Here is a 26,926-nt window from a genome sequence, read left to right on the forward strand (position 1 = left end):
GGTTACCTGCAAGGAAACACGTGCCGTCATCTTTGCACAAAAAGGGCTTCACAGGTAAGGATATTGCTGCCAGTAAGATTGCACCTAAATCAACCACTTATCGGATCACCAAGAACTTCAAGGAGAGCGGTTCAATTGTTGTGAAGAAGGCTCCAGGTAGCCCAAGAAAGTCCAGCAAGTGCCAGGACCATCTCCCAAAGTTGATTCAGCAGCGGGATCGGGGCCAACACCAGTACAGAGCTTGCTCAGGAAGGGCAGCAGGCAGGTGTGAGTGAATCTGCACGCACAGTGAGACGAAGATTTTGAGGATGGCCTGGTGGGCACTAAAGAAGCCACTTCTCATCAGGGACAGACTGATGATATTCTGCAAAAGGTACAGGGATTGGACTGGGGTAAAGTCATTTTCTCTGATGAATCCCCTTTCCAATTGTTTGGCGCATCCGGAAAAAAGCTTGTCCGGACAAGACAAGGTGAGAGCTACAGGACTAATGTCCTGTGTCATGCCAACAGTAAAGCATCCTGAGAACATGTGTGGGGTTGCTTCTCAGCCAAGGGAGTGGGCTCACTCACAATTTTGCCTAAGAACACAGCCATGAATAAAGAATGGTACCAACACATCCTCCGAGAGCAACTTCTCCCAACCATCCAGGAACAGTTTGGTGATGAACAATGCCTTTTCCAGCATGATGGAGCACCTTGCCATAAGGCAAAAGTGATAACTAAGGCTCAGGAAACAAAACATTGATATTTTGTGTCCATGGCCAGGAAACTCCCCAGACCTTAATCCAATTGAGAACTTATGGTCAATCCTCAAGAGGCGGGTGGACAAACAAAACCCCACAAATTCTGACAAACTCCAAGCATTGATTATGCAAGAATGGGCTGCCATCAGTCAGGATGTGGCCCAGAAGTCAATTGACAGCATGTCAGGGCAGATTGCAGAGGTCTTGAAAAAGAAGGGTCAACACTGCAAATATTGACTCTTTGCATCAACTTCATGTAATTGTCAATGAAAGCCTTTGACACTTATAAAATGCTTGTAATTATACTTCAGTATTCCATAGTAACATCTGACAAAAATATCTAGACACTGAAGCAGCAAACTTTGTGGGAATTAATATTTGTGTCATTCTCAAAACTTTTGGCCACGACTGTATATAAAAAGGTCCCACAGTTGACAGTGCATGTCAGAGCAAAAGACAAGCCCTGAGGTCGAAGGAATTGTCCGTAGAGCTCAGAGACAGGATTGTGTCGCGACACAGATCTGGGGAAGAAGCATTGAAGGTCCCCAAGAAAACAGTGGCCTCCATCAATTCTTAAATGGAAGAAGTTTGGAACCACCCAAACTCATTCTAGAACCGAGCAGGTTCAGGGAGGTGACCAAGAACCCGATGGTCAATCTGACAGCGCTCCATAGTTCCTCTGTGGAGATGGGAGAACCTTCCAGAAAGACAACCATCTCTGCAGCACTCCACCAATCAGGTCTTTATGGTAGACTGGCCAGACAGAAGTCACTCCTCAGTAAATGGCACGACAGCCACTTGGAGTTGCTTCGGGATAAGTCTCTGAATGTTCGCGAGTGGCCCAGCCAGAACCCGGACTAACATCTCTGGAGAGACCTGAAAATAGCTGTGCAGCAACGCTCCCTATCCAACCTGACAGAGCTTGAGAAGATCTGTAAAAGAAAAATTGGAGAAACTCCCCAAATACAGGTTGTCCCAAGCTTGTAGCATCAGACCAAAAGACTTGAGGCTGTAATCACTGACAAAGGTGCTTCAACAAAGTACTGAATAAAGGGTCTGAATACTTATGTAAATGTGATATTTTAATACAATTGCAAAAATGTCTAAAAACCCATGTTTGCTTAATAATTATGGAGTATTGTTTGTAGATTTATGGGAGGAAAAAAATTATTAAATCCATTTTAGAATAAAGCTGTAACAAAGTGTGGAAAGTCAAGAGGGCTCAATACTTTCAAAATAAACTGTAATTTATAAATGAAGCATTCGTGTTTAGTGAGTCCACCAGATCAGAGGCAGTAGGGATGACCAGGGATGTTCCCTTGTTAAGTGTATGAAGTGGACAATTATCCTGTCCTGCTAAGCATTCAAAATGTAATGAGTACTATTGGGTGTCAGGGAAAATGTATGGAGTAAAAAGTACATTATTTTAGTTTAGTAAAAGTTCATATACCTTCAAAAATGACTTAAGTAGTACTTTAACATTTTTACTTCACTGGCACTAGGGCACACTGTTTTTAAAATGTACAACATAAAATGAAAACCAGCATTTTCAGGATGTAGGCTACCTCGTTTCACTCACTCCGTTTCCCGACTATTTTCATCCATTTTGTGCCTAGACAAAACCCAGCTTCAGGCTGCAGTCTTAAATCACACACAGACACACATTGTGGTATCAAAATAGGTTTTATTTTACATATTCGAACATTGTCAAAACTTGAACTTTTTTTTGCATATAAATCTTTTAAAATAAGACAGTTCAAATTATGAAAATTGTACAAAAGTAACATTCACAAAAACTTGTTAATTATTTCCATGACAAATTGAATTCCATCCTTTTCTGCATTTTCTAATTTACACCCACCACCAATGCCATAGGAGAAAGACGATTGGTGAGATCAAGTACAGTAAACAGCAGCACGGTAGCGTGATGTCACAGGGCAGGATTGAAGGAGTTCGCCAGCTAACTTTCCTAAATATTCTGGATTCATATGTTCAAGTTTATATACACTTGAAATTGGCACAGTAACTGACTCACTCAACATTCCAAACGACTGATAGAGTTTCTTTCTTAACAAACCGGAAATTCAAGAGCTAGCCTACATCTGAGCGTTTCTCAAAGTTCGCTGGCTAACTCTGTGAACCCACTGTGTTACACTCCTCCAGAGTAGTTTCCCTGGAAGTGGTGGTTAATCTACTGAAGTGCCCGAGTAGCTTTACTGAAGTCTATCTCTGTAAGCCTGTCAATTCCTACGCCTGTAATTTCTGAGCCTGAAGGTGGCACTACAGCCATTCTGTATAAAGAACCATATAGGGATATACAAGCCATATAGTTATACACCTATATATAGATATACACGTGTGTATATATAGATATACATGTGTGTGTGTATATATATATATATATATATATAAAAATACAGTATGACGCTGTCTGCCCAAGTCACTAGTCACCTCAAGCTCTTTCCTGAGAGTTAACACTAAACGCTACCTCTCTACCTACTAAATACAAACTAAAAACTACTGAGCTGAACTGAGTGAAGTAAAATCAAGATGTACTGAGCTGGCCTGGTTACACAACCATAGTTGTTGGCCTGGAATTATGCTGAAAACTTTGAAATGGACCATGTGAAAATAAAATATTAGAGCCAGCTCAGTTTGAACGGAACGATGGCGCAAGAAAAGCATCGGCCTTCCGCTCTACCTGTGTCAATGTAGTCGGAGCCGGTTTGTCTGGTTTTGCATTCAATAGCCACACATGGCCGACATACAGTGTAGTGGTTCCAGGCAAACCGTCAACAGCCCTTGTATTAGTAGTCCTGTATTCTCTACTGGAGGTGTTTCACAGTAAACAGAAAGAAAATAAAGGGCAAGTCTGACTTCAGTGTCCTTCTGCCAGCCAGTTTAACTGATCCTAGATCATTCGTTTAACCTCAGCCTCAAACAGAGAATCAACCCATCTAACTACAACTATTCCACTGACACTAGATTCCCGACTGAAAATACACACCAAGACTACACTACCCAGAAGCCCTTTAGCTAAGAATGGCAATACAAGCCAGTCCTCTTGCAGCCCTTAGGCCCACTACAGAAAAACAACTATTTTTACTCAGTCCCTCCCCCCCCATACATACATAAGTTCTAAGGAGTTCCACCGGGTGTTTCTGCGCTTACGAGAAGTCCAACCCATGTGTGCCGACAGACAGACTGAATGTTTGTAGTGTCTCATTGTCCTGGCTCAGATCTGCTCTGGGGTAAGAATGGAGTATGGGCTCACAAACAATTTCTCGTTTCCTTTCGCTCTCCCTCAGTCTCGCACACACATACCCCTTTCTTGCTCTCTCACACGTGCAAACACACAAACTGTGGATGACTAGAAAGAGACCAGAGTACCAATACACCCAACCCCATTTAGAATCAGAACCAGAAACCCTTTAGTTGAGAATTAGTGTTGCCTTCTTTACATTCTAGTTAAGCTAAAAACAAATTAGACAGTAAGGCTGAACTTAATGTTCAAGTTCAATTTAAATTCATTATTTTGCATAAAGCATCAAACAACAACAAAAATCATACAATTCCAAAAAACAAAGCCATCCGATGCAAAGCTGCACATGTAGAGCAGGGCGACTGAGAGCCACCTGCCTAACACTCAACCCAGGCCAGATATCAGTATTAATGCCTCTACTGATCCTTCCCACCGACTGCCTGCTCAACACAGGTGTAGACAGACCCGCTCGCCCTCGCCCTGCGACCCCCCCCACCCCCCTCTCACTTTTTTCTGAATTTCTCTTTCCATGCATCTCGCTCACTCCTTCCTCTCCCCATCCTTCTTTACCAATCCCCCTTCTCCCTCCCCCTCTCTGGCCGATAGAATTAAAACTAAAGCCTTTACGCACCCCAATTAGGGGAATGACTCCTCACACATTCCTTTGTCCCTCAAACCCTTCAACTGACAGACAGACAGACAGCTAGTCTCGGATCTTAGCCTGTTCAGAGGCTTTCGGGGGCTCAGGGTCCTGGGTAGGGCTGTGTCCCTCGACAAACATGTTAGGGATGTCCTGGCCGAAGTAGATCTTACTGTTGGCTGCTATCGCCTGGTACTTCATCAACTCAAGGTACTCGGGTGTTAACTTCAACTGGAAAGATGGGAGAGAGATGATGTCAGTGTGTGTGTGTGTGTGTGTGTATATATATATATTTATATATAGACATGTCTTACCCTGTTAGCTTCAGCAAACTTAGCGGCTGTATAATACTCTGCATCAGCCCTGGCCTTCATTTTTGCCAAGAAAGCAGTGTCTGAAATAGACACAGAGTTCATTAATATGCACACACACACACACACACACACACACACACACACACACACACACACACACACACACACACCCTCTATTTCAGAGATCCTCTTCTCAGTCTCTTTCTCCATCACCTTCTGTTGGAAATGAATCTGTGCTACTTCAGCCACCTTCTGAGCCTCTGAGAGAAAGACAGCGGTGTGCGGTGGGGAAAAGAAGAGTATATAGTGTTACGGTTTATTAGCTCCACTTAGCTCTCCAGTTATTTCAGATACACAACTGGTTGTGTACTGTAAGTGTGTCTACTAATGAGATGGAGTGTTGCTATGTTACCGATGACGGCTTTCTTCCTCTCAGTCTCAGCTTCTTTCTCCACAACCTTCTGAGTCTGAACTGTTACCAACAGACGAGTCTTCTCCCCCTCCCTACACACACAGTGAGAGAGAGAGAGAGGTTACACACACACAAAGTGAGGTTTATAGAAAGAACTAAAAAATAGAGTGAGACACTGGACAAATGATAGAGAGAGAACTGAAGAGAAAAAGAAAGAGTGAGAACACTCACATGAGCTCAAAGTTTCTCCTGATGGCCTCTGGGATTTTGGGCTTGGTGACTCGGACAGCCTGGGACATAAGAGACACACTCAGTATATACAAACCAGAGCCCCGTTCAGTAGCCGAACGCAGGGCATAACATTACATTTTTGGACCACCAGCCACTCAGATTTTTAACCAGCCAAACATCCCTCCCCCTACAATTACACTAACAAAACAGGAAAGAACATGCTTTGTAATGTTTCTAAAACAATACATGTATTACTAGTAAGAAGAATTGTGGTATACTGTTTAATTTCATTTTTTGTGACCAGTCTTTTAACCAAAAGAACACAGAAGAGACGAAACATGGCACCTGCCCCTTTAAGGGTGGGAGATTACCATGGTAACGTGACTTGAGTCATGTCTATGCAATCTGGTTTCAGAGCTGGTCATGGGTGCACCTCAGCCACGCTCAAGGTCCTAAACGACATCATAACCGCCATCGATAAGAGACATTACTGTGCAGCCGTATTCATCGACCTGGCCAAGGCTTTCGACTCTGTCAATCACCACATTCTTATTGGCAGACTCGACAGCCTTGGTTTCTCAAATGATTGCCTCGCCTGGTTTACCAACTACTTCTCTGATAGAGTTCAGTGTGTCAAATCGGAGGGCCTGTTGTCCGGACCTCTGGCAGTCGCTATGGGGGTGCCACAGGGTTCAATTCTCGGGCCGACTCTCTTCTCTGTATACGTCAATGATGTCGCTCTTGCTGCTGGTGATTCTCTGATCCACCTCTACGCAGACGACACCATTCTGTATACTTCTGGCCCCTCTTTGGACAGTGTTAACTTACCTCCAGACGAGGTATACAACTCTCCTTCCGTGGCCCCCCAACTGCTCTTAAACGCAAGTAAAACTAAATGCATACTACTCAAATCGATCACTGCCCGCACCGGTCTATCACAGTGCCATCCGTTTAGTCACCAAAGCCCCATACACTAACCACCACTGCGACCTGTATGCTCTCGTTGGTTGGCCCTCGCTTCATACTCGTCGCCAAACCCACTGGCTACAGGTTATATACACAAGTCTCTGCTAGGTAAAGCCCCGCCTTATCTCAACTCACTGGCCACCATAGCAGCACCCACTCATAGCACGCGCTCCAGCAGGTATAGCTCACTGGTCACCCCCGAAGCAAATTCCTCCTTTAGTCGTCTTTCCTTCCAGTTCTCTGTTGGCAATGACTGGAACGAACTGCAAAAATCTCTGAAGCTAGAGACTCATATCTCCCTCACTTGCTTTAAGCACCAGCTGTCAGAGCAGCTCACAGATCACTGCACCTGTACATAGCCCATCTGTAAACAGCCCATCTACCTACCTACCTCATCCCCATACTGTATTTATTTATTTATCTTGCTACTATGTAGCCCAGTATCTCTAATTGCATATTCATCTTGTGCACATCTACCATTCCAGTGTTTAATTGCTATATTGTAATTACTTCGCCATCATGGCCTATTTATTGCCTTAACTCCCTTATCTTACTTCATTTGCACTCACTGTATATAGACTTTGTTTTCTTTTGTTCTACTGTATTATTGACGATGTTTTGTTTAATCCATGTGTAACTCTGTGTTGTTGTATGTGTCGAACTGCTTTGCTTCATCTTGGCCAGGTCGCAGTTGCAAATGAGAACTTGTTCTCAACTAGCCTACCTGGTTAAATAAAGGTGAAATAAAAAAATACATTTGTGCCTGTGAGAATGAGTCTGACTAGTAGCTGCTTTGTATTCTCTTCCCAAACATTGAAAAACAACCTCACTTTCGTAGACTTTCTTTTCAAGTAAATGAGACCAACTTTTATGTGTGCAGCACTTCTAAAAATGAATATTTCACTCAGCTCTTTACATGCACACAGCCCCAACCCAGGCAATGTTGCAGAGCGAGGTGGGATAGGCCATTGTAAAATTCGTACACTGAACAACATTCAACCATTTCAAATATTTTACTGATATACAGTTCATATAAAGCAACTAAGCCAATTGAAATAAATTCATTAGACCCTAATCTATGGATTTCACATGACAGGGCGGGGGTGCAGCCATGGGTGGCATGGTTACACGTAGTCTGCGGTTGTGAGGTTGGTTGGATGTACTGCCAAATTCGTTGAAGGCAGTTTACAGTAGAGAAATTAACATTCATTCACTTCTCTGGCAACAGCTCTTGTGGACATTCCTGCAGTCAGCGTGCCAATTCCACATTCCCCCTCAAAATTTGAGACATCTGTGGCATTATTTTGTGTGACAAAACTGCACCTTTTAAGGTGGCCTTTTATTGTCCCCAGCACAAGGTGCACCTGTGTAATGAGCATGCTGTTTAATAAGCTTCTTGATATGCCACATCTGCCAGGTGGATGGATTATCTTGGCAAAGGAGAATTGCTCACTAACAGGGTTGTAAACAAATTTGTGCACAAAATTTGAGAGTATTGACTACCTCTATATGGTCAAAGTAGATTATATTTTTGTTCAGTGGAGTGCTTTGACTTTGTGTGATTAATTTACCAGCTATGAAACTAAAACGCCAGATACTTTGAAAACAGCTACTGCAGCATTTATTTTTGCTATAAATGTGATCATACTTGGGCACTGTGGAACACAGACCACATGCCAACGTGGCTGGTGAAATAGACATATTACCCGCCAATGCCAAAATCTACCCGCATTTGGCAGGTGTTAATTTTAGGCCCTGAATGTCAAATGCTGCAGATAGAAGTGCCACAAATAGGAATGATGCGATTCCTTATTCTACATGTCAGAGAGGCATTATTGTTCTACATAACATATTATTAACTGAATGTTCCAAAACAGTGCTTCCTGCTGAATGCACCCGACCACTCAGGTGAGTGTGTGTTTGTGTCAGGGTTGGGGTCAATTCCCATTTAATTCAGTCAATTCAGGAAGTAAACTTGGCGCAAAGTGGTAATTTCACTTTACTTCCTGAATTGACTGACTTAAAGGGGAATTGACCCCAACCCTGACACAAACTCACCTGAGTTGGAATGGAATCAACCCCAATCCTGGTGTGTGTGTACCTGTATCGTCAGTCCAGGCGCCATAGAGTTTAGGTCTTTCTGCAGAGCGATTTTCAGGTTCTCATCAATGATGTCTGACAAACCAAAAAAAAAAGAGTTATTAGACTGATGTATAGAAAGTGTCTCAGCAGATATACAAGTGAGTGAGTGCTCACCAAACAGCTCAATGTAGACCTCCTGTAAAGTGTGTACGCTGCAGAATTGGTTGAGTTCGTGGTGAATCTTGTTGAAAATTAGAGTTTTGTCATAATCAGCTGTATAGTTCTTCACTGTGTCCACCACTGTGAAGAGAGAGAGAGGTTAGTATACACTAGGAAAGTAGAAACGTCACCCCCCCCTTTCCAACTACATAGCAACGGGGACAACGTAGGTGTCCTAGGGATCCACTCTGTTAGCTAGTAGTTCTGAAGGTCTTACCAGATGAGGGCACCAGCATGTTGACCACCTCTATACGGTCAAAGTAGATCATCACTCCCCCACTGTGGAGAGAACACATCAGAAACATGGTCACGAACATGGTCAACGTCCTCCACCACACAAGCACACACACAAACACCTTTCATGCAAATGTTCTAGATTTACCTAGTTCCACAAGGCACGTTCTTTATCTCATCAGTTTGAAGAGTCGTCTGGAAGAGAACGTTTTTTTTTTTTAGAACTGACCTGTAGATCTAATAAAGGCCAGCATGATATGGTATCCAGAGTTAGAAGTCAGGGGTCAGGGTTTAGGGGTCAGATAGTACCTGTACTGATCTGTAGGTGGTAAGAAAGGGCATCATAATGTGGTATCCAGGGCCGTTGGGTGAAGTTAGCAAAGCTCCTCCTCTAAAACACAGAAATGAACCAATAATATGAATCTACCCTTCACAGTACTTCACTACCTGGTGAATGGATGACAGAGGGTTGGGGGTCATGGATCATACCTGTAGTAAACAGCTAGGTGTCCCTCCTCTATCTTGTGAATGGAGGAGTGCAGCAGGATGGCCATCACTGCAGTTACTGCACCAACTACTGCCCCCACGTGAGTCATCGTCATCCTCACCCGAACTCACCTACAACACACACACACACACACAGTTACAGAGTGAGAGAACAAAAAAGAGAAAACTAAAGATGAAGCAGTGCTTTCCAAATATTAATTTACCAGAGGTGGGCTGCCAAATCGTTGCCACCACTACAAAAAAATATATATTACAATTTGTATTTCATTTAAAAACACCATTTTCGGGTGGTAAAACATTTTCAGTGCAAACTGTATAAATATGGAGCTATATTTTTTAAAATATAAGATCATCTGAGAACTAACAATCACCTAAATAAAACTAAGAGTCAGGGAAAATCTAAAATTCAAGTAATGGGGCAACGATTTAAAAAATGTTTTAGTCACTCAGAATTGGAACACTGCTTAAGGCATGGCAAAATGTGTAGGAAATTAGCTTCAAAGCCACAAATTCTCTCAACCCCATGACAAAATGTGTAGAAATGCAGGAAATTCACATTAAAACCGTAAAATGTTGTCTCTACCCATGGCAAAATGTGTAGAATTGTCTTAAATTAGCTTTAGCTTTTTTAGGCTAGGGAGCAGTATTCGGAAGTTTGGATGAATGAGGTGCACAAAGTAAACTGCCAGTTACTAAAACCCAGAAGCTAGGATATGCATATAATTGGTGGACAGAAAACTCTAAAGTTTCTAAAACTGTTAAAATTATGTCTGAGTACTGATATGGCAGGCGAAACCCAGAGGACAAACCATCCCCAAAAATAAAAATAAAAAATCAGCCTACCTCTATTTTCAATGGCTGTCACTTTGATTATAAGGCAAAGTCCTCCCAGATTGCAGTTCCTAGGGCTTTCACTAGATGTCAACAGTCTTTAGAAAGAGTTTCAGGCTGGTTTTTGGAAAAATGAGCCAGAAATTGTAGTTTTTCTAGGTGGCTCTCATTTTGGCTGTAGTGTTTCCAAGCACGTGGAAGAGAGCGCGTTCTTTGGTATTTTTCTCCGGTAAAGACAATAACAATTCACAGTCTTAAATTGTATCATTTATTTACGTATTAGGGTACCTAAGGTTTGATCATAAATGGTGTTTGACTTGTTTGGAATAGTTTATTAGTAACATTTGGGATTCATTTTGTATGCATTTTGATGGAGGGAAACTGGGTGGATTATTGACTGAAGCAAGCCAGCTTAACTGAGTTTTTATAGATATAAAGAAGGACATTATCCAACAAAAGGACCATTTGTGATGCAACTGGGACCTTTTGGAGTGCCAACAGAAGGAGATCAAAGGTAAGGCACTTTTTATATCGCTATTTCTGACTTTCGTGTCGCACCTGCCTGGTTGAAATATGTTTTTCATGTGTTTGTATGCGGGGCACTGTCCTCAGATAATCGCATGGTTTGCTTTCGCCATAAAGCCTTTTTGAAACACAGCGGTTAACTTAACAAGAAGTTAAGCATTTTGATGTATTACACTTTTTGTGCATGCGTACTAGGTCAAAAACAATACTTTTTCCAGAAAAGGCATTTTTTCAGTTGCATGTATCTTTTTATTTTGACCTTTAGAGAATGGATGCCTTTTGTTTTTACCCCCCCAGAAAAAAAGTATAGATTCTTCTCTATCCTAATTCAGAATACATAGAATACATATTTTAAGAGCTATTGAAGGTTGAATTATTTTTTAAAGGCATGGACTTTTCTCTATCCTCCCGATTCAGAATATATCATTTTCATAGTCATGTAAAACTTGGAGCTATTGGAGAATGACATCCCCCCCCAAATGTTGTTTATAACAAATTCACACACCAAAAAGGCATGTATTTTTCTCCATCCTCCCGATTTAGAATATATCATTTTCATAGTCATTTGTTTAAGAGCTATAAATATTGAAATCTGAAATCATACTTTTTATTTTACAAAAAACAAGTGTAGATTCTTCTCCATCCACCCCTTCAAATTAGTGTATTTGGCTATTTCAGCAACACTAGTTGCTGATAGGTTTATAAAATTGAGCACACAACCATGCAATCTCCGTAGACAAACATTGGCAGTAGAATGGCCTTCCTGAAGAACTCAGTGACTTTCAACGTGCCATCATCATAGGATGCCACCTTTCCAACAAGTCAGTGTCAAATTTCGTCCCTCCACGAGATGCCCCGGTCAACTGTAAATGCCGTTATTGTGAAGTGGAAACGTCTAGGAGCAACAAAGCCTCAGCCGCAAAGTGTAGGCCACACAAGATCACAGAACAGGACCAGTGAGTGCTGAAGGGCGTAGCGAGTAAAAATAGTCTGTTCTCGGTTGCAACACTCACTAAAGAGTTCCAAACTGCTTCTGGAAGCAACGTCAGCACAATAACTGTTCGTCGGAAGCTTCATGAAATTTTTCCATGGTCGAGCAGCCCGCACACAAACCTAAGATCAACATGCGCAATACCAAGCATCGGCTGGAGTGGGGTAAAGCTCGCCGCTATTGAACTCTGGAGCAGTGGAAACGCGTTCTCTGGAGTAATGAGTCACACGTCACCATCTGGCAGTCCGACGGACAAATTTGGGTTTGGCAGATGCCAGGAGAACGCTACCTGCCCCAATGCAGTAACAATTGTAAAGTTTGGTTGAGGAGGAATTAATGTTTTTCATGGTTCTGGCTAGGTCCCTTATTTCCAGTGAAGGGAAATCTTACCGCTACAGCACTCAATGACATTGTAGATGATTCTGTGTTTCCAACATGTGGCAACAGTTTGGGGAAGGCCGTTTCCTGTTTCAGCATGACAAAGTGAGGTCCGTACAGAAATGGTTTGTCGAGCCCTGACCTCAACCCCGGCCATCAAACACCTTTGGGATGAATTGGAACGCTGACTGCGAGCCAGGCCTTATTGCCTAACACCAGTGCCCGACTTCACTAATGCTTTTGTGGCTGAATGGAAGCAAGTTCCCGCAGCAATGTTCCAACATCTAGTGGAAACTCTTCTGAGAAGAGTGGAGGCTGGAATAGCAGCAAAGGGGAACCCAACTCCATATTAAATGCCCATAATTTTTGGAATGAGATGTTTATCGAGTAGGTGCCCACATTATTTTGGCCATGTAGTTTAACTTGTAGTGTGTTGGTCACCATCTCTAATTTGTTCCATTCCCACTTGATTTTATTTAGAGTAGAATAGCAGCCTACACAATAAATAACTTGTAATATTGGTAGTAACCACCTGGATGTCACCATGATACAGTCTACACTGCTCAATGTGGAGAGTTTGCACAGCAAGCCGACAACACAGAGGTTACAGCACGTCCTTCGACCCCGGTTGCCGTAGTAAGGGAGAGGGATGTAGCTAGATAGTGTAGCCCAGGGGTTTACAAAGTTTCTGTCCCGCGACCCCATTTGATACTTTTTTTTTGCAACCCCACCATGTAAAAAAATAAATTTAAAAAGTGAGGTAATTAACACCCAATATATACTTTTTTAATTGGGGCTAGAACAATTAGTCTGACAGTACTTTTGACAGTATTCCAATCTGAAGGACGTATGGTTTGAAGTGACAAATGCATCAGAAAAGGTATTGGGAAGTTCAGAAGATCAGGCAATCATTTTGTATGATCTTCTGTATGGAAAAGAACATCAAGGGTCTTTTCGCAAGTCTGATTTAGTGCCTGCCACTCTGTTCTAATGAGTCCTGGCCCGCTTGTGGGCATTGTAGATGGGGAAAGAAACAGAAACCGCTCCTTACAACAAATGTGGCTCTGTTAATTACAATTCCATCTAGCGACTACCGGAGACTAGTACCGTAACCCCGGTTCTATGAACCAAGTGTGTTTTTTTTATTTGAGAGTTTCTCTCACGACCATATTTTCAAATCAGGACCCCTAGTTTGGGAAATGCTAGTGTAGCCAATATCAGGCAAGGATGACAGCTAACGCACATTTCTTGTAGTGATTTTCACCGAACTACGGCATAAAAGGCTAACTCTATAAAAACAGAATGATTCTGAATACTCCCAAGTCCCAACTTCAGCAGACAAGTTTCAAATAATCGCTGAAGTTTCTAGCCACAATCATTAAACTAGCTAGCTGGGAACCAAGCTAACATTTCAAGGGAGAGAGAATGTTTTTGTAATGTTACTCGTAATGTTCTGATGTTTGAGTGTCCAATTTGCCATTAGTTATGTGAACATTCTATGTCAACAAAAACCTTCTGACAACCTATTTAGCATGTTTTGGAGTTAAGAGAACATTTCCTTAAAGCAGGAATCCGCAGGTCGTGGCCTGTTCTATGTACTGTTGATGTCGGAAGGTTACATACACCTTAGCAAATACATTTAAACAATTCCTGACATTTAATCCTAGTAAAAATTCCCTGTCTTAGGTCAGTTAGGATCACCACTATTTTAAGAATGTGAAATGTCAGAATAATAGTAGAGAAGGATTTATTTCAGCTTTTATTTCTTTCATCACATTCCCAGTGGGTCAGAAGATTACATACACTCAATTAGTATTTGGTAGCATTGCCAAATGCCTTCCACAAGCTTCCGACAAGAAGTTGGGTGAATTTTGGCCCATTCCTCCTGACAGAGCTGGTGTATCGGAGTCAGGTTTGTAGGCCTCATTGCTCGCAAAAACTTTTTCAGTTGTGCCCACAACTTTTCTATGGGATTGAGGTCAGGGCTGTGGGATGACCACTCCAATACCTTGACTTTGTTGTCCTTAGGCCATTTTGCCACAACTTTGGAACTATGCTTGGTGTCATTGTCCATTTGGAAGACCCATTCGCAACCAACCAGGTCTGAACATGTTGCTTCAATATATCCACAATTTTCCTTCCTCATGACGCCATCTATTTTGTAAAGTGCACCAGTCTCTCCTGCAGCAAAGCACCCCCACAACATGATGCTGCCACCCCCGTGACACAGTTGGAATGGTGTTTTTCAGCTTGCAAGCCTCCCCCGTTTTCCTCCTAACATAACGATGGTCAATATGGCCAAACAGTTCTATTTTTGTTTCATCAGACCAGAGGACATTTCTCCAAAAAGTACAATCTTTGTTCCCATGTGCAGTTGCAAACCATAGTCTGGCTTTTTTATGGCAGTTTTGGAGCAGTGGCTTCGTTCTTTCTGAGCGGCCTTTCAGGTTATGACGATATAAGACTCGTTTTACTGTGGATATAGATACTTTTGTACCGGTTTCCTCCAGCATCTTCACAAATGTCATTCGCTGCTGTTCTGGGATTGAGTTCTGTCTTCGCACCAAAGTACATTCATCTCTAGGAGACAGAACACATCTCCTTCCTGAGTGGTATGAAGGCTGTGTGGTCCCATGGTGTTCATACTTGCGTACTATTGTTTGTACAGATGAACGTGGTACCTTCAGGCATTTGGAAATTGCTCCCAAGGATGAACCAGACTTTGAGAGGTCTAAAAAAAAATCTCAGGTCTTGGCTGACTTTCTGTCTTGGCTTTTGATTTTCCCATGATGTCAAGCAAAGAGGCACTGAGGCACTGACGCCAACCTAAGTGTACGTGAACTTCTGACTTCTGACCTTCAGTAAAGGACACTTGTAACACTTATTTGGTGGTAATGTTCCCCCACGTAGTCAGAGAATTGATGGTTGAATTAATAAACGGTGCATACGTTTATTTATTTTTCTCCCCAATTTCATGGTATCCAATTGGTAGTTACAGTCTTGTCTCATCGCTGCAACTCCCATACAGACTCGGGAGAGGCGAAGGTCGAGAGCCGTGCGTCCTCCGAAACACAACCCAACCAAGCTGCTCTGCTTCTTGACACAATGCCCACTTAATCCGGAAGCCAGCCGCACCAATGTGTCGGAGGAAACACCGTACACCTGGTGACGTGTCAGCGGGCACTGCGCCCAGCCCGCCACAGGAGTCCCTAGCGCGCGATGGGACAAGGACATGCCTGCCAACCAAACCTCCACTAAGCCAGACGACGCTGGGCCAATTGTGCGCGGCACCACAGGTCTCTCGGGTCACGGCCGGCTGCGACGGAGCCTGGACTCGAACCCAGACTCGTGAGGCCCGGTGCATACGTTCTAACTATAATGTACTCATATTCCATCAATATTACATTATCAAATCAAAATCAAAGTTTATTTGGCATATGCACAGGATACGGTGGGGTGAATAGGAATGACTGCATTGTACCGTTTACTATTGAAGTAACAATTTGTTTTCACACAGTGTTTTCATGTTTTCACACAGTGCCAACAACCCCCAGAGACTCAGACTTGTCCCTCCTGTCACACTACCAACCAAGCAAGAGTTTCTCAAGGAATTCAGTGCTAAGGGCTTGGGGGGAATTTTGTTTTACTCTTTGGAGTTTTAGGCTGTGTTTCTGTACAGCACTTTGACATCAGCTGATGTAAGAAGGGCTTTATAAATACATTTGATTGAAAATACAGAATGGCAGCCATTATGCTCATTCCAAGTATATTTCAGTTATTGTCTTCAATAATAAGTGCATCGACAAAACGTCCCCACAATGACAATACATACATATCCCAACCAGAAGCCATGGATTACAGGCAACATCTGCATTGAGTTAAAGGCTAGAGCTGCCGGTTTCAAGGACTAATCCAGATGATTGTAAGAAATCCTGCTACGCCCTCCAACGATCCATCAATCAGGCAAAGCATCAATAAAGGACCAAGATCCAATCCTACTATATCTTCAGGGCCTGCAAACTATCACGGATAACAAACAGAAGCCAAGCTGGGAGCTGTTCAGTCACACGAGCCAACCAGACGAGCTAAATACCTTGTATGCTCGTGCGGAGGCTAGCAACTGCGGAGGCTAGCAACACTGAACCATGCATGAGAGCACCAGCTGTTCCCAAAAACTGTGTCATCACGCACCATAGCCGATGTGAGTAAGACCTTTTAAATCAGGACACGTACACAGAGCATGTGCTAACAAGCTGGCAAGTGTCTTCACTCGATAACCCAGCATGTAATACCTACATGTTTCAAGCAGACTACCATAGTCCCTGTGCCCCAGAACACCAAGGTAACCTGTTTAAATGTCTATCACCCCGTAGCACTCACATCTGTAGCCATGAAATGCTTTGTCTGTTTGGAGCTCACTGGAGTGGAAATTGAGGGCCCAGAATATTTTATACAATGTTGCAAGTTCGCTAGCTTGAGCTTCAGGCCAGACCCAAGTTAATAGTTGTTACAATGTTTCAAGTTCCTGCAGACAAGCCATGAATAGTCAATGTGTTTTATAGGATATTTATTTTTTTAAATCGGGATAGTTTCTATGTAGGGTATTTTTTACCTAGTTGGCAATGGCAAAATAATTTACTTATAGAATTTTGATTAATCACATGATAATTGAGATACGAAGACAAGTATAAATGAAATTGTTCCACGAAAAAGTCCATATAAAAATCATAACTGGCACTCCAAATGGAAAAGGTTGGCAACCCCTTGTGTAGCCTATTAGGAGCATAAGAGCAGGAGCGTAACCAGGTTATCTTTAGCTCTGGCTCCCTCAAGTCATTTGTGCCTTGATAAATTCATCAGTGTGCTTAAACATCAGACAAGCTCAGTTGCCGACATACAGTTGATTTTATTAAAACACATAGGGTGTGTCTATATTAGGGAAAAATACCCATTTAAAAACTTCGTCCAATCGAAATAACAGATGATTATGTCGAACCAACATTTTTGAGGGGGTCGGGGACAGCCCTACGTTCTAAACCAGGGCTCGACAATAACGCTTGTCTGCTTGTTCAGTGCAATTAAAACAATTTTTTAAAACATTTTAAAAATATAAATTTTTAAAAAGTCAGACAACCAGAATATAGATTTCAGTTGTCCAAATTACTCTGATCAGAATTGGATCAGGCAGCTCACAGCAAGGCAGTGCATTGAGTAAATTGCCTATATTCCTATAGCCTATATCAATAAACATGTTATATTGACACAAAGCAAGAGAACAATGTAGAAGGAGCTAAGTATGAGTCTCACCAAATCAGAGGGAAATATCTGGTCAGAAAACGGAGAAAAGAATCTCTAACGTTGGATGATCTGTGGCAATAGCCAAATTTTATTTTAGCGGATACTCCGTTGTCTTGTTATAGAAGCCCAAATTCTCTCTTTTTGATAAAAGAATTGGCCTACTAAGTCACTCTTTCAGTTTAATGCATACTACATGATTTCTCCTACTACACTATTTCATGATCAAACAATTAAAAGAAGCCTATAACTCTGCTAGATATCTCAAAGTTCTAAGTGTTTTTTTTAATAACCCCAAAACATGGGAGGCCTAAATTAATAATGAGAAAGACAGATTAAATTAGTAGCAATATATAAAAATCTAATGAGAAAATGTCAACAAACCTTATAGTTGAGCAAAGCATTAGAAGACTGAAATAATGCAGGCATGTAAGGCCAGAAAACAAATCCCTCCTTGCCATTGCGAACCAAGCAACCAAAAGCCTAATCCTACTAACTGAAATATCATAAAAGCAAATTAAGACAAATTAAAGTTAAGTATATTTTCCAAACGACTCTAATAAAGTATTTAAATGTCCTACAATTGCAGCTTTTAAAATGGGAATTAACTATGAAAGTCAAGGTCTATGCTATTCACATTCAGATTTATTTGGAAAGAAAAAAAATATTGGTTGGCCAGAAAAATTGAAATTGAGCAAACAATACCTAGATGGAAAAACATAATGAGGAGTAAAAAAAAATACAAATAAAAAACTTTGGCTACAGCTGAGAAAAGCTTTTGAAAGAAATGTAAAAATAGGCGTAGGACAACTTCACATTATTCTACCAATGTGCAACCTACCTACAACGCATATAAACTCAGCAAAAAAGAATCAACACTTTTTCAGGACCCTGTCTTTCAAAGATAATCCAAATAACGTCACAGATCTTCATTGTAAAGGGTTTAAACACAGTTTCCCATGCTTGTTCAATGAACCATAAACAATTACATGCACCTGTGAAAACACTAACAGCTTACAGACGGTAGGCAATCGAGGTCACAGTTATGAAAACTTAGGACACTAAAGAGGCCTTGCTACAGACTCTGAAAAACACCAAAAGAAAGATGCCCAGGGTCCCTACTCATCTGCATGAACGTGCCTTGGGCACACTGTAAGGAGGCATGAGGACTGCAGATGTGGCCAGGGCAATAAATTGCCATGTCTGTATTGTGAGAAGCCTAAGACAGCACTACAGAGAGACAAGACGGACAGCTGATCGTCCTTGCAGTGGCAGACCACGTGTAACCCCTGCACAGGATCGGTACATCTAAACATCACACCAGGGGGACAGGTACAGGATGGCAACAACTGCCCAAGTTACACCAGGAACGCACAATCCCTCCATCAGTGCTCAGACGCTCAGCCTATTGCAGACGGAGGCTGGACTGAGGGCTTGTAGGCCTGTTGTAAAGGCATGTCTTCACCGGCAACCACATTACCTATGGGCACAAACCCACCGTCGCTGGACCAGACAGGACTGGCAAAAAGTGCTCTTCACTGACTAGTCGCGGTTGTCTCACCAGGGGTCATGGTCGGATTCGCATTTATCGAAGGAATGCGAGTTACACCGAGGCCTGTACTCTGGAGCGGGATCGATTTGGAGCTGGAGGGTCCGTCATGGTCTGGGGCAGTGTGTCACAACATCATCGGACTGAGCTTGTTGTCATTGCAGGCAATCTCAACGCTGTGCTTTACAGGGAAGACATCCTCCTCCCTCATGTGGTACCCTTCCTGCAGGCTCATCCTGACATGACCCTCCAGCATGACAATGCCACCAGCCATACTGCTTGTTCTGTGTGTGATTTCCTGCAAGACAGGAATGTCAGTGTTCTGCCATGGCCAGCAAAGAGCCCGGATCACAAACCCATTGAGCACGTCTGGAACTGTTGGATCTGAGAGTGAGGGCTAGGGCCATTACCCCCCCAGAAATGTCCGGGAACTTGCAGGTGCCTTGGTGGAAGAGTGGGGTAACATCGCACAGCAAGAACGGGAAAATCTGGTGCAGTCCATGAGGAGGAGATGCACTGCAGTACTTAATGCAGCTGGTGGCCACCCCAGATACTGACTTACTTTTGATTTTGAGCCCCCCTTTGTTCAGGGACAAATTATTCAATTTCTGTTAGTCACATGTCTGTGAAACTTGTTCAGTTTGTCTCAGTTGCTGAAACTTATGTTCATACAAATATTTACACGTTACGTTTGCTGAAAATAAATGCAGTTGACAGTGAGAGGATGTTTTTTTGCTGAGTTTATGAGCCTAATAAGAGAGGAGGATGAGGGGGAAAAATGCAATAATTATCCAGTTCTGAGAGCCCATGATTTTACACAAAACCCACTCTCTTCCACTCTTCCTATTCAAGGCTTCTTCTTCTCTATCATTTATTTAATATCTCAATGTCCAAAGTTTAGCCGATTCCAATACGCACAGCCAGCGAGGCTTGCTGACTGTGTCAGCCACTCCATCTGTACGCTTCGGCACACAGACAGGCCTAGACTACTAGGCTGATCGAAAAAGATTTGGCTCCTCTCGTCCTTCCCGTAGCATGCCAGCCGCTACAGGGTGATAACATATAATTTTCAGTCACCCATTTGATTGATGGTGTTACAGAGCTTTTTCTGGGGGGGGTCCGAAAGACAAATGGCAAAAAAAGTTATTGTCAAGCCCTGTAAACAACATTGGACACATGAATGTTCTTGCAACATTCCCATGAAATGTGTCTACAAAAAATAATAATGATATTCTGAGAACACAGCAACCATGTTCTGTGTTTGTTTGGTATGATGTTGATGGGCGATTCTCCCAACTAACCTGGAATATTCTTGCACCGTTGCAATAAAAATGTCAGGGCTTAACATTAACTTTTTTTTGCCACTTTTACATTGGACAAGACTCATGTTTTTATTGTCCAAAAAAACGAAAGAAATGTTTTTACTTGTGTATGATGCAAGGAACCAATACATTACTATCTTTTTTTTAACCATAATTCTTTCTAAGGATACCCTCTGCCTATTGGCTTCTTCACATATTCAAGCCCGTCTCAAAATACAACACTGCCCCTTTAAGGCTCTCCTGGAGAATGGTTGGCAACCCTTGGTAGCATATAAAATATTCCAACATTACAATAACAGCCAAATACTTGTAATGGCTTTATAAAAGAATTCCCTCCAGGGCTCGAAATTACCCATTGCCCTTTGGACGATGAAAACATGTCTACGGTTCAAAACCAACCCTGGACAGTTCTGAGATGACAGATCTAAAATTCATAAAATCGCTGTACATAAAAACAATGTTGGAAAGCAATGAGGATCATGCAACAGAGCAGAATGTTGGCTAAAAATGTCTAGTTTTATTTATTCATATTACACTGAACAAAAATATAAAATGCAACATGTAAAGTGCCATGTTTCATGAGAAAAAAAATAAAATAAAGCCCTTTCCTGGGGAGAAAAATTCTGATTGGCTGGGCCTGGCTCCGCAGTATGTGGGCCTATGCCCTCCAAGGCCCACCCAAGGCTGCACCCCTGCCCACTCATGTGAAATCCTTAGATTAGGGCCTAATGAATTTATTTCAATTGACTGATTTCCATATATTAAGAATAACTATTTTTGAAATTGTTGCATGTTGCGTTTATTTTTGTTCAATATATATTGAATATATGCTGTATTCTGAAAGTATTCAGATCCCTTGACTTTTTCCACCTTTTATTACGTTACAGCCAAAATTGTTTACAAATTTATGAAAAATAAAAAATAAATCACAGAAGTATTCAGACCCTTTGCTATGAGACTCAAAATGTAACTCAGGTGCATCCTGTTTCCATTGAGCCTCGATGTTTTCACAACTTGGAGTCTACCTGTGGTAAATTCAATTGGTTGTACACGATTTGGAAAGGCACCCACCTGTCTGCATAAGGCCCCACAGTTGCAAAAATCAAGCCATGAGGTCAAAGGAATTGTCCGTTGAGCGCCGAGAAAGGATTGTGGCACAAAAAAACGGTCTGCAGCATTGAAGGCCCCCAAGAACACAGTGGCCTCCATCATTCTTAAATGGAATAAGTTTGGTACAACCAAGACTCCAAGCTCCAAACCAAGACAACCAAGCTGGCAGCCCGGCCAAACTGAGCAATCAGGGGAAAGGGCCTTGGTCATGAAGGTGACCAAGAACCCGATGGTCACTCTGACAGAGCTCCAAAGTTCCTCTGTGGAGATAGTTGTCTTTCTGGAAGGTTCTCTCATCTCTGCAGCACTCCACCAATTAGGCCTTTATGGTAGAGTGGCCAGGTGGAAGTCACATGACAGTCTGCTTGGAGTTTGCCAAAAGGCACTAAAAGACTCTCAGACCATGAGAAACAATATTCTCTGGTCTGATGAAACCAAGATTGAACACTTTGGCCTGAATGCCAAGTCTGGAGGAAACCTGGCACCATCCCTACATCATGCTGTGGGGATGTTTTTCAGGGGCAGGGACTAGGAGACTAGTCAGGATCAAGGCAAAGATGAACGGAGCAAAGTACAGAGAGATCCTTGATGAAAACCTGCTCCAGAGCACACAGGACCTCAAATTGAGGTGAGTGTCATATCAGGTACAATAGGACAACGACCCTAAGCACAAAGCCAAGACAACGCAGGAGTGGCTTTGGGACAAGTCTCTGAATGTCCTGAGTGGCCAAGCCAGAGCCCGGACTTTAACTTGATCGAACATCTCTGGAGACCTGAAAATAGCCGTGCAGCAACGCTTCTCATCCAACCTGACAGAGCTTGAAAGGATCTGCAGAGAAGAATGGGAGAAACTCCACAAATACAGGTGTGCCAAGCTTGTATCGTCATACCCAAGAACTCACATTAACACAAAATGATTCATTTTTCACACAGGGGAAAAATAATGCGTGTCAGAAATATCATGCTGTGTAAATGCAGATCTAAAATTGTAATTTCTGCTGTGATCAGACTAATTGTGCTTCAGTTGCACTTCTCCACTCAGATGAGAATTCACAAAACGGCCATTCCAACAGCAGACAGCGCTCTGACTGATGTGTAGCTTTTGTCTCCAGCACTTTTGTTGGTGTAGCCATCCTACATGTCTCCGGTAAAAAACTCAAGATTAACTTTAAGCAAAACATTAGGAAATGTTGCTGGCTACATTTTTTCTATGATAAACATTAGAAATACGATGGCCAAGCAACTCATTTTCGTGTGAGGCTTGCCAGCCAAACAGCGTTCCATTTCTATTCATGAAAATTAAGCTATTTTCAGCAGAATGTGTTGCACGGATGTATTTTCTGTGAAGTTAAACTATGGTTAAGTCCCTGATCACAATATTGAAGCAAAAAAATCCTAAACTTTCAATATAAAACGCAACCCAGGTCAATACACTGCTGGACTCACCTTCTCCTGTTTTCTCCAGTAGTGGAATTTACAAACAAGCACTCAAAACCTCAACTGTTCTGGGGAAGTATAAAGCTCCATAATGTGAAAGGTGAAATGAAGAACATGCTTTATCTCCTTACACATTGCACAAGTTGGCTGCAAGTATATACTTAAAAATAAGCTACAAATATTAACATTTCTTTAAAAACTAAAGTAATAGTAAACAGTGTTGAAAAACCACCCTGTGGCTATTTCCAAATACCCTGGTATAAGGTATACCGCCCAAGCCTAATAGATACGCTAGCCTACTAGCCACATTATAACTGACTTCTGATCCTTGCCCTTGCTAGTTTGACGATCTTGACATTCCCAACCTGAGTTGCATTCGTCCGTTTTTGTCAAAAATATTGAGTCATTGAAACAAACAGTGCATCCTGAATGGAGGCTGCAAATAAATGTACCAGGCCAGCTGTGATTTACAATCTGATAGCTATATTTTTTGGACTACCAAGAAAGTTATTGGCGAATTGGATTAATCATGCATTGAACAGCATCCATCTATTCTGACAATGCCTTAATGTACATCATGCAATGTTTATTCAAACATAACCTATTTTTAAAACCTCTTATAAAGTTGGTTTTGCAGCATAAACTGGGAAATGTATATTTCACGGATTTAAGTGGGTTTCATATGAAATAAAATATTGGCAAAGCATATTTAGCAAAGGTTATTGCGGGTGTTGCGAAATGCTTGTGTTCCTCGATGTAAAGTAATTAAAACGTTGTCAGTTTCCACTTTAAGGGAACATTCTAAAGTTGTGGGAATATTTGTTGTTGGCTGGGAAAGGCTCATCAGGATGGACTCTCTGCACGACGTAACGTCATCAATTTGGGCACCAGGCGATACCGTATAGCCTCCCTCGATTGTCATAGTCATGGCATGCTTGGCTCAATAGCTATCGATGATAGAAAAAAAGAATATCCCAATATAAAACGTATTATACCTGATTTGACATTAAACAAAAGCCACGGGTTTAATGGAGAATCGCCATATTCAACATCCCCTGTAAAGCCGGATTTTGGTTCAGGCATGTAACCAAAGACAGGCAGAAACTGATTCTCCATTAGGAATTCCCAATCACACTTGTAGGCGACGTCATGGCGACGTTGAATAGCTAAGCGCATGCGCACAAAAACGTCATCGGATCGGTCGTCTCACGCCAAACAGCTCAGGCGCACGCAGTCGAATCAAAGGCACTCCTTTGATCTAAAGTTGTTCTTGACGAAAACGTGCCAGTTTGTCACTTTCACAAGGTTGGAGTAATAACATGTTAAACTACTTAAGACATTGGCTCGAATCTAGGTTGGGCCTTTAGTTTTCGGAAAAAAATTAACTAAGAAATAATTATTTTCACTTCTCTCATTGCTTTCTCAAACCCAGGCCTGGTCTGTTTCGCGAACGTTTCCGGAAGTCTCGCAATTTGCGCCTCTGGATTTAGAAACTCTGATGTAACATAGTATGTGTGTATAATACCGTTATAGTTTAGAAATACTGCCTCGTCACAGCTAACGCTAATTATCAAGCCTACTCTATCAATTTAAAAACAGCCAATAATCACTGCAATAAAAGCTATTAACCAAGTTGGCTAGCTAGGTAATTTATTATCTGAAATGAATCGTGTTAGCTAGCTAGCTAGTTCAGTCCTGCTAACTTGGCAAATCGAACGTCATGCCTGAAAATAATACATACGCCAAAACTAGCTACTAGTTCCAATTTAGTTCATGTGCAGACTGAAGGGCTTCATACAACCTTACCAGTGTATTGAAGCGATAGATCTTGTATTTTCATCCAGTTGACATCGACCCATCAGCACCTCGTCAGCAACACTGAAGTACTTCCGGGTCACGGAATTGATGAAGTGTTCAAATTAAAGTCCTCCACGTAATAGAAAAGTGTCATTAACCTATAGTATTTTAAACCTGTATTTATGAATAATGTATGAAAAATATTTGTCTAAACATTAACAATGCTATTTGTTCATATCTCATTTACATTTGCATTAAATGTTGGTTTTAAAACATGTTCCAATGTCAAATAAATGCCCCCAATGCAAATCACTGTATATGCATTACATATTGGCTTAATCTTCAAGCCTTGTATCCACTGAATTGTCAATGAAAGAAGTCCGCATCGCAAGGTTGCGGTGCGTTCTGTGTAACACGTGTTCAATATTTTCAACTCGTGCATTGCTTGACTGGTGGTACAAACGGAAGTTCATAAACAGTCAAGCCAGTTAGCTTGCTATCTAACAAAAAAGCTAACCACTTTTCTAGATAGTTTAGCTAAAAAACACATGGCAAAGGGTGCATCTGGTGTACATATGGCATTATTTTAATTTCACCTTTATTTAACCTGGTAGACTAGTTGAGAACAAGTTCTCATTTACAACTGCGACCTGGCCAAGATAAAGCAAAGCAGTGTGACACAAACAACAACCCAGAGTTACACATGGAATAAACAAACATGCTGTCAATAATACAATAGAAAAAGTATATATACAGTGTGTGCAAATGAGGTAGGATAAGGGAGGCAAGACAATAAATAGGCCATAGTGGTGAAATAATTACAATATAGCAATTTAACACTGGAGAGATAGGTGTGCAGAAGATGAGTTATAAAGAGACTGTGGTACAAATATAGCAGTGTACAGGAAAAACAATTATTTGTGCAGAAGATGAGTTATAAAGAGACTGTGGTACAAATATAGCAGTGTACAGGAAAAACAATTATTTGTGCCTGTGTAAAAGGGGTTGGGATTACTTACTAGGGTCTGTAGAATATACAGTGCTTTCAGGTAGTATTCAGAACCCTTGACTTTTTCCATATTTTGTTACATTACAGCCTTATTCTAAAATTGATTAAATAAAAATGTTCCTCATCAATCTACACACTACCCCATAATGACAAAGCGAAAATAGGTTCAGAAAATTCTGCACATTTATTATAAATAAAAACAGAAATACATTATTTACATAAGTATTCAGACCCTTTACTATGAGACTTGGAAAGGGTACCAAAACACTCTGCAGCATGAAGGTCCAAGAACACAGTGCCCTCTGTCATTCTTCAATGGAAGAAATTTGGAACCACCAAGACACATCCTAGAACTGGCCGCATGGCCAAACTGAGCAATCGGGGGAGAAGGCCCTTGGTCAGAGAGGTGACCAAATACCGATGGTCACTCTGACAGCGCTCTAGAGTTCCTCTGTGGAGATGGGAGAACCTTCCAGAAGAACAACCATCTCTGCAGCACTCCACCAATCAGGCCTAGAGTGGCCAGGCGGAAGCCATTCCTCAGTAAAAGGCACAAGACAGCCCTGGCACCATCCTTACAGTGATGCATGGTGGTGGCAGCATAATGCTGTGGAGATGTTTTTCAGCGGCAGGGTCTGGGACACTAGTCAGGATCAAGGGAAAGATGAACTGAGCAAAGTATAGAGAGCTCCTTGATCAACACTTGCTTCAGAGTGCTCAGGACCTCAGACTGGGGACGACGGTTCACCTTCCAACAGGACAACGACCATAAGCACACAGCCAAGACAATGCAGGAGTGGCTTTTGTGTGTAGATTAATGAGGAGGGGAAAAAACGATTTAAGCCATTTTAGAATAAGGCTGTAACATAACAAAATGTGGAAAAGGGGTCTGAGTACTTTCCGATGGCATTGTATATACACACTACATGAAAAAAAGTATGTAGACACCTGCTCGTTGAACATCTCATTCCAAAATCATGGGCATTAATATGTAGTTGGTCCCCCCTTTGCTGGTATAACAGCCTCCACTCTTCTGGGAAGGCTTTACACTAGATGTTGGAACAAGCCAGTT

At 41.9% G+C, this 26,926-nt stretch overlaps 1 protein-coding gene across 1 annotated transcript; it reads right to left on the reverse strand.

Annotated features, from left to right (window-relative positions):
• Positions 1–2,407: 2,407 nt before the first annotated feature.
• On the reverse strand, positions 2,408–24,961 carry erlin1 (ER lipid raft associated 1). Its single transcript, XM_029669982.2, has 12 exons — positions 24,855–24,961; positions 9,593–9,721; positions 9,413–9,494; positions 9,252–9,298; positions 9,087–9,148; positions 8,825–8,950; positions 8,670–8,743; positions 5,603–5,661; positions 5,372–5,463; positions 5,130–5,219; positions 4,960–5,039; positions 2,408–4,876 (listed from the first exon to the last, which is right to left on the reverse strand). The coding sequence occupies exons 2-12, from the start codon at positions 9,703–9,705 to the stop codon at positions 4,709–4,711; spliced, it is 993 nt and encodes a 330-aa protein (XP_029525842.2). The 5' UTR covers positions 9,706–9,721; positions 24,855–24,961; the 3' UTR covers positions 2,408–4,708.
• Between the last annotated feature and the right edge of the window lie 1,965 nt (positions 24,962–26,926).

The sequence above is a fragment of the Oncorhynchus nerka genome, linkage group LG10, assembly GCF_034236695.1.
Source record: "Oncorhynchus nerka isolate Pitt River linkage group LG10, Oner_Uvic_2.0, whole genome shotgun sequence".
Taxonomy (NCBI): domain Eukaryota; kingdom Metazoa; phylum Chordata; class Actinopteri; order Salmoniformes; family Salmonidae; genus Oncorhynchus; species Oncorhynchus nerka.

Coding starts and splice junctions, on each gene's coding strand:
- erlin1 (XM_029669982.2), bottom strand. CDS start 9,705: ATGACGATGACTCACGTGGGGGCAGTAGTTGGTGCAGTAACTGCAGTG. Junction 5,040..5,129: donor GAGGATCTCTGAAATAGAGG/GTGTGTGTGTGT, acceptor TGTCTATTTCAG/ACACTGCTTTCTTGGCAAAA. Junction 4,877..4,959: donor AGTTTGCTGAAGCTAACAGG/GTAAGACATGTC, acceptor CCATCTTTCCAG/TTGAAGTTAACACCCGAGTA.